General features: G+C 36.3%; 1 protein-coding gene across 1 annotated transcript; it reads right to left on the minus strand.

Moving 5' to 3' along the window:
- Positions 1-717: 717 nt before the first annotated feature.
- On the minus strand, positions 718-2,775 carry foxe1 (forkhead box E1). The gene has a single exon (XM_043233686.1). The coding sequence runs from the start codon at positions 2,441-2,443 to the stop codon at positions 1,379-1,381; it is 1,065 nt and encodes a 354-aa protein (XP_043089621.1). The 5' UTR covers positions 2,444-2,775; the 3' UTR covers positions 718-1,378.
- Between the last annotated feature and the right edge of the window lie 9,588 nt (positions 2,776-12,363).

Consider the following 12,363-nt stretch of genomic DNA (forward strand, 5'->3'; position numbering starts at 1 on the left):
GTGTTCTTCTGCTTCACTGATACTCAATACCTTCATCTCTTCTTTGGCCTGCCATTTAAGACCTACGCAGCGAAACTTTTCCTTCTCACCATATTAGGTCTTTCATCTGCCTTTTGAAGAATAAATGCACTTCACTGAATTTGTAACTAATACAACATTATGACTAACGTAGAAAATTTCCATTTTCGTCTTAGCGCAAATATTGGCCACTTCATAAGCTTGTCAAAAATGTCAGCATTACACTCTCATATATATACTCAAATATATCATATTCCTCATATATGAATTACTTGTATTAAATACCTCAGCATACTTTGTTTTATTATTTGGTTTGATACTAATTTTAAGTAGTTTTATATTTAACCAATTATAGTTTATCATTACCTACTCATAACAATAGTGACATCAGTACTGCAGAAAAATTTAGTTTTCTTGTCACAGTACATTGTGTATTAATAAGCATAGATATCTATTTAAAAATCACAGTTTTTATAAAGTTAAAGAAAGTCAGGACACAATTAGCAGCCCGTGCCGTTGAACTGAACTGAAAGACTCTGCAAAGGTAAAAGGCAAAAATAGTGTCTAAAAAAAAAAAATATATATATATATATATATATATATATATATATATATATATATATATATATATATAAATAAATATATATATATATAAATGAAATGTAGTGTACTCTTAAAAAAAAATAGCGAGGACAACTAATTATTGTATCTAACTGCATGTTAAAATATTGTTTTGCTTATTCGAAAGCTTGTAACAAATGAATGTATACAATACTAGATATTATATAATATCAATTATATAATTATTTGGCATGACGTCTTTTAGAAATGTGTAAATAAAATAAGTGAAATCTGTTCGAATTTCTGTACATTTAGAGTTCCGCTGAAATAGATTCTTGCATGTTCTTTATATGTTCACCGTTAAATTCAAATTGAAATTTTTCAAATCTCATCATTCTCCAAAGGATATAGCAACACAACCTCTTGTAGAAACAATTTTATATCACTGAATTAAGCAAATCGAAGCATTTACTCCAGATGACAGTTGATAAGAAGTGTGTATACAAAGCATATGAACACATTTCACTCAAATAATTAAAAAAAGGAAAAAAAAAACAAAACAAAGTTTGATCTTTGTAAACATTTGTTTTACAATGTAAAAGGAAAACGCTGTACAGGCATACATTGAGATTATTAACATTTCCATTTACTCAACGGATGGTATAACAATAAAACAATAACATCAGCTTAAATATCACAGTTGTCTTTTCAGAATGTTTTTCATATTTTCTAAAATAGTCTCCAAAGGTTCTTGTGCGCCCGTGTTCTTGCAATGGAAAGTAATCATCTGTGAACTTGTTTAGGTGGCAGTCACAAACCTTTCCATGTTACCCGAGTAAGCTGGATGCCTGATGTAGGCTCCTGAGCTTCCTACCGGCCCGGAGTTATTGTACTGAACAAAAGAGCCCAGCTGTGCAGGGGAGGTTCTGCCGTAGGGGTCCCCCACAGCATCCCCAGCAATGGGAGACAAACTAGAGATAGCCATCCTCCCTGTTGGCCCGTAGGCCTGGGTGCTGCCTTGTGGATACGATACCTGAGTCTGTCCGTGTCCTGTGCTGGAGTAGGCAAAGGCCATGTTGTTTGAGGAGCTTGAGCAACACGACAGCACTGTCTCGCCACTGCAGGACTGATGCTGGAAGCCCGGTCCTCCCAAACTGCAGGAGCCACTCTCGGGACTGAAACTGCGGCAAGTCTGCTGAGGTATCATCTCTGCACTTTGCCCCATCCTGCCAGGTGACCCAATGAGAGAGTTGATTCTGAAGACCCTAGACTGACCGGCACTGAAGCTAGGAGAGGAGGACTGGTAGTAAGCAGAAGGTATCTGTTGGGCATATGGTGGACTTACAGCCATGTTGGAGTAGACCGAGTTGGCGTAAGCTGAGCGCGCAATCTGGACAGGCGAGAAGACGGGGGACTCGTGAACGTACGATGAATACGTGGTAAAGTCGCTGCGTTTGAACCGTTTTCGCCGTCGCAGAAAGCTTCCGCTTTCAAACATGTCTTCAGCATTGGGGTCTAGTGCCCAATAGTTGCCTTTTCCAGGTCTACCGGGTTCTCGGGGGATCTTGATGAAACAGTCGTTGAGCGTCAGATTGTGGCGGATGGAATTCTGCCATTTCTTGGAGTTGTCTCGATAGAATGGAAACCTCTCTGTGATGAACTTGTAGATCCCTCCAAGAGTGAGTTTGCGGTCGGGCGAGTTGGCGATGGCCATTGAAATCAGGGCGATGTAGCTGTATGGTGGTTTGCCTCGTTGAAGGGGCCTCTTCCTCCGGCGTCCTCTTTGCGGCTCTGCTCTCTGACTGTCACTCACTGGAAGAGTGGTTTCAGAGGGAGAATTGCTCTCCACTTTAACCACAGGCATGACTCTAGTTAGAATGACTCCCAACGGTAGCACGGCGTTTTAAATCACAATAGTCTGACTGTCACGGTTTTGGTTCACTTGGTTCTTTGTCAGGTGCAACAAGTGTTCTTTGCTTGCTGGAAATATTCTGGTGGAAAAAAAGCAGTCATAATGCAGACCTTAAAATCCCCAACCAGAAATATCAGTTCCTTCGCACTTCATCTGGAACGTCAGGTGTGTCCTTGCACTGTGATGCCCTAAATTCAAAGCAGTTCTTGCAGCAGCAAGTTACAAAAAATGCATGCACTCACATAAGCAGCCTTTTTTGATGGTAGTCTTCCTAATGCTGAAGAGAGAAATGAGCAGTCAATAACTGGCTGTGTTAACCAAGGAACGCACCACCTGAACAGTTTTTAGCCCCACCTCCTCAAGCAGGTTATCCGTCACGTGGCTAAAAGCACATGCCTCTGCAGATTTGTATATCTTTAAGTGCTCTCTCAATTGTTAACATTTATTTACTTGACTTTTTGGGAAACAAGAACATTAAAAACACGTGTCCTTCCAGAGTCAAAAAATAAAGTGTTTTCCTCTGTACGCTAAAGTTTCGAATTCTATGGAATGGCATAGTCCATGAATGTTTGTTTTGATTTTGAATTATTCACTCTTAGAGAATACTTTCTGTTTATGATTATCCTCTGGAGACTCTCAAACGGCTACAGTTTTCCCTGTTGCCACCGAAGTGCTTATTTTTTCCTTCTAGATTATCCAAAAGATTTAAAGGTATCTGCTGTTTGACTACTTATCCTGGTTTTGTTTATTCTAGAGATTAGTGACTCCTGTCATTTTTTTCCTCCTACATGCAGCTAATTCTTTTTCAAGAACTTAATTTTGTAGCTCTCCAGCAAGTAATAGGAAAAGTATGTTTATTTTTGTAGCAAGCAAAACAGATTGGGATTCATTTTGGCTAAAGTGGGGCATTATAGTGCTCTAATAGCCCTGTTTAGTGGTAATACAAACTCTATTGCTTCCACAGAGTATTTTTTTCCCCCTTCGGTGCCGTGTCAGGCGGTTTCATCTGTGTGAGAAGATGTAAATATGTTATTGTAAGCCACAGCGTGTGCCTCCCTCGGTTTTAACAGCATGCAAATCTGGGTCACATTTTGGTGTGTGGGTATAGACAGGCTGATACCTAGGCCAGGTAACCTCTTTCCATGTTGGGACTATGTTTAATAAAGGAAATAAAACTGCAACTGATTATACAGTGGTATTCCTGTACGCTTGTTATGTTTTCTAATGGAAAGCAGACTGATCTTGATTTAGGCAAATTAAAAGATTCTGTCCTTAAACAACCTCGCTTACCTTCCACTCTGCACAGGTGGGCTTCTTGCATTACATTCGGTGAATTGTTTCAAGTTAGTACTTAGCAAATACTCAGGCAAAACCTCTTACGCGAGAACCTCCACTTGAGGCCGACTGTGGGTCTTGTGGTCTGAGAGTTTGAGAGGTTATTCTGAAATGAGTCGCTTCTCGGACAGACGCCAAGACAATGAGCCTTTCTCTAAAGGTTAAACATAGCTTGAGCTTACAAAGAGATTCCTCACCTGTCATCTGAGGGTAATCTCTTGTGCTTGCTGGATTTATAAAGGATATTTCCTAAGGGCTGCCCACCTATGTGCAGTTGGCAGAAAATGCTCTAGAGATGACTCATAAAATGTTGCTCTCTCTCATACAGGGTTTTACATTTAAGAAAAAGAGTTTAGCTTAAAGGAACATTCCACTTTTTTTTTGAAAATAGGCTCGTTCTCCAACTCCATTCAGCTGCTCTGGCGATAGCACATTTTTTCGGATAGTTTAGTGTAGATCATTGAATCTTATTAGACGAGAAGCATCTTGTTTAAATTTGTTCCAATATTTATCCTATTTAAAACTTGACTCTTTTGTAGTTACGTCGTGGAAAATTAAAAGTAGCATTTTTCGAGGTTGGTCTCTTTGGCTCTTAAACGAGATGCTTCTGGTCCGTTCAGATTCAACGATCTATGCTAAAAGTGCTATCGCCAGACCCAGAGATTACCTGAATGGATTCAAAAACAGGAAAACTCAACTTTTTAACTCTGGGGGAACTAACTCTATTTAAAAAAAAAAAAAAGTCTTCCTTGAATACCCTGTGTTTTGATTATTCTATCATTGGCGTCACCAGAGATTAGTCTTGTAAAGAACATACACCAAGCGCTCTTAATTCTACATGTTACAGTGGTTGATTAAACACAATAGCTCTGTCTATTCAATTAATAATCCAAAGAAGAAAGTGAGAAAATTGCATTCATAATAATTTTTTCGTTTTTAAACTTGTTGTTGCGTAAGAAGGTCCTGTAAATTTTTGGAAAACTGTATGGACAGAACAGGGAATGTTTTAGAGTTCTTTATCTTGAACCAGATTTCAAGAATAGCCTTCCTGTTAATGAAATCTAAATGGTACTGCATTCCGTACATTTACCATAACGCTAAATGATAGCATTTGCAATAAATATAAGCTATCACTGTTTGTTTACTTACTGAAGCAGGATGATTTTTTTTCTTTACATAAATACTTCTGAAAATGAATGAAGACTAAGTAAACACTAAATTTTAATAAATATATCACATTGAACATAAAATTACAAGATTCAACATTGTGACAAAATCATAAATACACACACACACACACACACACACACACATATATATATATATATATATATATATATATATATATATATATATATATATATATATATATATGTATTGTATTTTTTAATGTACGTGAACATTTAGATTACAATTTATGCTCTCTACATAGTTTTTTCTTCTTCTTCACAACATACATTTTCAATGTTTATTTAATTTTATTTTTTGTAAAGGTTTCTGTATATGTCATCATTGCTGAGTGGAATCCTGCGGCTGATAAGACAATACTCTTATTCTGACCTCAGAATCAACTCTGGAATAACCAGAAAAACAGATATCAAATCTCTTCGCTCTTAAATATATAAACATAATTTCTTGTAATTAAAACTTGCCAACTCGTAATAAAAAACTTAGCAGTTGGCAAGTTGTAATTACAAAAATGTATGGGATGACTATGGAGAACACTGTATGTTTACTGTTTATTCATGTAATTTTACACAAAGATTTGAACTACTGCAGTGTTGTAATATCTGTAGAACATATAAAGGTTGTTAAATCTAACACTTTTTCGTTTGTTAATTGGTTTTTTTTCTTTCTGGACTCACTGCAGATGAAAATCTGTTGAACGGCATAGATAAGCAAACAAGACACAAGGGGAGGAAGTCGTGTAAAATTCTGTGAATGACAGGAATTTTAATTCTGTGGAAATCGTCAGCTCTTTCCTCGGAGTTCCAACAGCTTTAATGACAAAGCAAACAAACAAAAAAGAGCCCTGTTTGTTTCTGTAATCTGTGTATTGCTAGGTGCTGTTTGTTCTGTTGAAATCAATAAATGAAAATAAAAAGTATTAATTAGACTAACCTCTATCTTGACTTAATTTATATTTCTATTTCTACTATCTGCATTAAGAAAAATCTGCAGTGTAGTTTTTAATGTCTGCCAAAAATATTTAAATAGTGTTTTATAGGGTATTTTTTTTTAAATACTGTAAGATTTATTTCACTGTGAACTGAATTTCCTGTATTTGTTAAAAGAAACCTTTTTTTGCCATGAAAAAAATAAATAGTTCCGCGCAATTGTATGTATTACTATTAGAAAACATGTTCTTCTATATTATACAAACCTGCGCGGTCCAAAAGGGCATCCATTGATGAATTATGTAAATTACAGTTTTGTCATCATAAGCCATGCAAAAATCTCTGACGTCCCCCTCATGGTGACATGATGACATGCAAAAGAAAACTTCGGTATTTATTTAGAAAGTCACTTTAGATAGTTTGTTTCAAAGATATTTTTCCTTTAAAACTGAAATATTGTTTTCTCGGTGTGGTCCAAACCTCATCTTAGTAATGCATTTTAGGAAACGTCTGCTGTTTTTACTATAATTTCTGTAGTTTGAAAGCGAAGCCAGAGTAACTGAGCGTGTTATTGGGAGTGTTTGGTGCTAGCGCGTAGCTGACGGATCTCTAAATAACCCTCTGGTCCTGTGCTGGTGACACTTTATTTGTGTTGCGTTGCTTTTAGTGTTTCTCATGCTTGCTGGTTTAGAATAATAGACGTGACTAATTGCTCAGGCGTTCGGTGTGTAACAGAGCTACTCATTTGCTCCTGTCATGCTCTGTGTTTCACAAGATGGAGGTTTGGCTCATTGCGTAGGCTTTCGGTGTTGCTTGATCTTGGGATCTAAGGCTTTAAAGCAGATATTGTAATCTAGGCTGCTTCAAATCACTTTGAATGAAATGAATTTGTTAGCTTTCTGATATAATGTATCTTTAATGATGTCTCTGTAATCCATGTTCCTTTTTATGTCTGCTTGAATGAATGACGTTTTTTAAGCCCTGCCAATGTCACTGTTAACTGTAAAAAAAAAAAAAAAAAAAAAAAAAAAATATATATATATATATATATATATATATATATATATATATATATATATATATATATATATATATATATACAATATATATAAAACATGCATTATATGAATTACTAAATACAGTTTTATACACAAGGGGTTGGAATCATCAAATGTTTTATGAAAATAATTTATGAAGAAGTCTCACCAAGTTTGTACTAGATCAAAGGTACAGTAAATATTAATATTATGAAATATTATGAACATTTAAAATCATTATTTAGACTTAAATATATTTAAAATATATTCATAATAACATTAACCTTCAGAAATCATTTGAAGGTACTGATTTAGCACTTATCACCTAAGTTATTATTGGTGCTCAATTTTTAATAACTTGTTACCACTATCCACGTTGAAAACATTTAATTTATTTATGGCTATATATTGCTATAAATCTTACACCAAACTTTTAAATTGAGCTGAATCAGCTTCCACAAAAATATTTCCGCAAAATTACTAATGTTTCTTAGCACTAAATCACCTCATTATAATCATTTCTGAAGGATTCGGAAGTCATTTAAAAGATTTTAATAACCTCAAAGTTTTGACTGGTTGTGTATGTTATATTTTTATATATTATTATTGCTGACATGCCAACTTGTGTTTATGTGTTCAATTGAATGTTATGAAAAGTAAGATTTGGTTTCTCCCTGAAAACAGACAGTTCAACAGTTCTTTGATTCTCAGGGTTATTCTCATTTTAACGTTGCACAAGGCACGCATAAATCACATCGCATATTAAGTTGCTTATTAGCATGTATTGGTAGCTGATGGTAAATAGTGAAAATTGGGCTTAAAATAAAGCGATAATAGATCAATAAATCTATCTTTGTGTCTTTCATGTGTCATGCGTTATGTTTGTTTGTGTGTACCTGAACATGCATACTGTTTGCATTTATCCTGAGTCTTGTCAGTGGCAATGCAAAGTCCCAGTGCCGGTTGACTGCTTCTCAGGCCTGGCCAGTTTACATAACTGAAGCAGAATGCCGCCTCTCTCGGTTAACGTTCACTCTTTATGACCCTCCACAAGGCAGCCACCTGTCTGGATTGACACGGCCAATCAAAGCTGCCCTCTGTGCATTCACATTAGAATTACCCAGTTTAAAAAAAAAAATTGGTTTTGTTTTGAGGAACATATGACTATTGTTAGAACATAATAATGTATTGTATTATAGAAACCGATGTAGAAAACGGTTTTAATTGAAGGTATTTTTATTTATTATGTTCTAAAAAAACACCCATTTTAACATATTACTAGCATATTGTTGTTTAGTACATGAAGTACATTTAATTACTTCCGCAGTGACCAATCCTACCCCGTGCCACTTTGCTAACTATTAATAACAAGCAGCAAATCGAGTTTATTGGTTTAAAGCGTGACTAAAATATTGCTCACATATTTAAAAGAGAAATTCAACAGCCGAACGATTACAGCGCACATCGGTTTCATTGCTGTACGTCGGGTTCGCGTGTCTGAAAGTAAACATCGGCCACCAAAGCACTTTCGCGATGTTTCTGCACACACATATAGACTTCAGTTGGCTCAGAAGCTCATTTTCTTTCCCCCTGCCTGCTCCTGAATGGGTTGCTCAATCCACCTGTATTGTGAGTGTGAGGGTTCAATGTTCTCCATGGAATGCTCTCTCTCATTAGAGAAACTGGTTGTCTAGAGGAGGACAGATGTGGCCACACCTCACTGGGACTTGACGATGAAATGAAGTTCCACAGCCTCGAGATTTATTTCATTTGTTTATACACCATTCATGGATATTGTGTAAAATGACAGAGTGCTGATAGAAATTATCTCAAATGGTCTTGCCATAGCATTGATTTCTTTTTTTGAACGGAATCCAGACGTCTTTTGCTTTATGAGTTCACGCATGATGTCTAACGTTCTGAGCAGCCAAAGCTCTGCATCTCTCATGAATGTCATCCAGTGTCTAATCTTTCAGCTCCTGCAGATTTAGCGAAGTGTTGGCAGGATTTTGGCTGTTTAACGGCTTGAACCTTTTAATATAACAAACACGGTTTTGAAATCTTATTAAAACAACTTGAGCTTAACAATATTAATGGATATTTTAAGGGAGAGATCTCAACTTTAACTTAACTTATCTATCTTTAAAAGTGAAGGAGAGAGAGACCTAGTGGATGGTTGGCATTTGGGGATGCCTGACAAAGACAGAGAGAAAAAAAAAAAAAAAAAAAAGTTGCATGGTATGCATTTCTTTTCCAGTGCCACCTGCATGTCTGTTACTGCAGGATTTGTATCTCCTCAATCACTGACACTACTGGATTACCTGTTCTTAAAGCAGAGAGCCAACGCAAGCCACATCTTGCGCGCAAGTATTCAAGCTCTCACACACTTGATTTTCTTTGCTTTGTGGGATGGATTTACCCTATTATTACTGGCAGTAGTCTGATTATGATTTCACGATATACTAATTTCCTGCTCTTTAAACACTGATTAACCACTCTCAAATGCTTAGCGTTCATTTTTATTTTACTTAAAACTAAAACCTTTCGGAGGAGCTACTGCTAATGCAGCAGCAAACAATAAAAGCACAAAAATGCTTTTTCTCTATGGATCAGATCCAAGTACGCTTCGCTACTTTGGTTTATCGACTTTTGGTTCAAAGGTCGGGTGAAAAGGTGAGTTATTGTCCTGGAGAGACAGACTCACCCTGGATGGGGAAGCACTTTGACAATCAGACTAATCTCTATCAATAAACAACTCCCATTGCCTTGGGTTACACTACAGCAGGTGCATTCTGGGTTTAGACTTGTGTGCATGATCTGTCTATAGGACTTTCTTGGAACACGGTCTTACATTGCAAACACCTTACTTAGGTGTTAGGAGCTGTGCCGAAGGAAGGCTACTCTTTTTCTCCATTTCAGTTCAAAAACTGCTGGTTTAAAGGATCGCAGAAAGGCACATATCCATGCCGTGTTATTCTCACTCTTTCTCTTTGGTTCACAGGTAACTAAACGCATATCGCTTTGTGATACGATCAAAGCATGTTACGTTTGACTGAAAACCAAAAAAAACAAATGCACAAATTTTTGTTACCTGTAAACATATCAACAAATCGGTCAATCTTTTTCCTTTTTTTTTCTTGTCATGCTTATTTGTGGCTTCCCCATGCCATGTCAAAGTATATGTGTATGTGTGTGTGGCTTTATTTGCATATACTAGTATATTTGCACAACAAATGGTGCCCTCACTGAGCTGTTTTGCATGGTGTGTGCCTGCTTCTTTAGCTGACACTGAGGGTGAACGGCTGCTTTGTTTTTTCTGAAGCTGCACCCAAATATGTGTCCACCTGTCACTCATACCCACTGCATTTCTGTCAATCATATTTTGTGTTATTACACTTCGTAGGCTATCTATTAAATGTGAAATGAAGGTAAAGTGTAGTTTAACAGCCAGTTTGTAAGAGCAATAAATTCTCTAGAGAATGTATTTTATATTTAGGGGTGGGGGTGTACGCACAGTATGGTCAGTGAGATTTTTTTTAAAGAAATTAATACATTTATTGAGCATGCATTAAAAGAATCAAGTGACCAAAGAAGCACTGACGTTGTTACAAAATAATTGTGTTTTTAGCCTCTATTCATCAAAGAATCCTCAAAAAAAGTAATTTTACTACATTGATAATTTTTACTTGAGCTCCAATCAGCATATTAGGATGATTTATGAAGGATCATATAACACTGAAGACTGGAGTAATGGCTGCAGAAAAAGATTTATCACAAGAATGAATTATATTTAAAATGGTAACGCTTTACTACTTCTTATAGCACATCAGCACGCCTGCTAATTACATTTAGCTGGTTTATTATAGTTCTAAAACATTTATTCTACATAAACTTATTCTACATACCTATAATAGTTAAATAGTTTAAAAATGTTTAGTTAGTCTGTATAATTTTATAATTGAAATGCTTTTATATTTTTGTTCATTTCCATGAATAAATGTAAGAATATTTTATTGCGTGTGGAATATTGGGGGGAATTCTCTCCACTTTTTGCCGTTTGGTGCCTTATCTAAATTCCTACTCAGATCCTGACTGACTGGAGACATGACACAGATTTGGACATTAGGTCATAAAATAGGCTCCGGGCCCACTTTGAGAGCACTGGTGCAGACAGGAACACTTCACCAGACACAATATTAAGAGAGCTTTCTCCTTCGTACACCCACACACATTCCTGCTGCCACTTCTGGCCTTCACCCTCATCGTTTTTATTCCATCCGATTTCACTTTTACCTGGCGCTACTTGTGATTCACACGCAAACAGCTTTAGACAATTAATGCTACGAGAAATTAGAGCGCATATCCTTATTTGTTGGAAAGGATAATTCTCTGATGATCGTGTCTCCCAAATTAATGTTAGGTTCGGCAGGTTGAAAAGAAAAGAGGAATGCATAAAATACAAAAAGTGATTAAATAATGATGCAGGATGCAGGTTTTTAACTGCAGTCTATAAAGGATTGTTGGATTCGTGCATTGACACTAACAGTCGTGTTAGCACACCTGAGCTTGTTGCAGTCTGACCTGTCTTACCGCCTCATTTGTCATCTCCAATCACGAGCTCTTTTGAGGGGAGCTGAAAGACAAGGAATTATCAGCCCTTGCTTGGTGATGAGAGCTCAGCCTGCTGCTCAAAAGAGAAAGTATGTGAGAACACCAGCAAGTTAAACATGTAAGAACACAGGCAAACACACTTCTCTGTCAGTCTCTCAGTGACTCATGCTGTTTTCATCAAATATTTCTGACATTTAGTCAATTATTAGAATCTAATGACCTATTTTTATTCATTCATTTCTGCACGCGTTTATGCAATATGTATGTATCGCATGTCACAAGACTTTTCTTTATTTTCTATAGGAGAGATTAAAGATCGTGCAAGATTGTTTATATATTGTGGAATAAGACGACATGCATTTATTATCCATATACCATTTTGTCAATAATCAATAATAACCAAAAAAAAAACTATTTCTGTGAGCACAGCCTTTTCTAATTTGATAAGCGCATGAAGCCGTGTGCAAAATTCTAATTTAAGCTCCAATTTCACGTGCTTCGCCAAAAAGCAACAGAGCAAATCGCAACTTCACAGATCTTCTTCTGAGGTGCAAAAATATTGGTAGAATACTCACCCAAACCTGCATTCATTTCTTTGTTCTGCCGAACACAGAGGAAAATATTTGCAGCCAGGCTGTTTTGGGTCACCACTGACTCATATAGCAAACAATGACTTTTGATGATGAATGATGAATTTTCATTTTTTTGGTGAACTATTTCTCCTATTTGTTAACATAAGATGACTACATTACTAACACTGTCCGTAATGACA

This window comes from Puntigrus tetrazona, chromosome 1, assembly GCF_018831695.1.
Source record: "Puntigrus tetrazona isolate hp1 chromosome 1, ASM1883169v1, whole genome shotgun sequence".
Lineage (NCBI taxonomy): Eukaryota > Metazoa > Chordata > Actinopteri > Cypriniformes > Cyprinidae > Puntigrus > Puntigrus tetrazona.

Coding starts and splice junctions, on each gene's coding strand:
- foxe1 (XM_043233686.1), bottom strand. CDS start 2,443: ATGCCTGTGGTTAAAGTGGAGAGCAATTCTCCCTCTGAAACCACTCTT.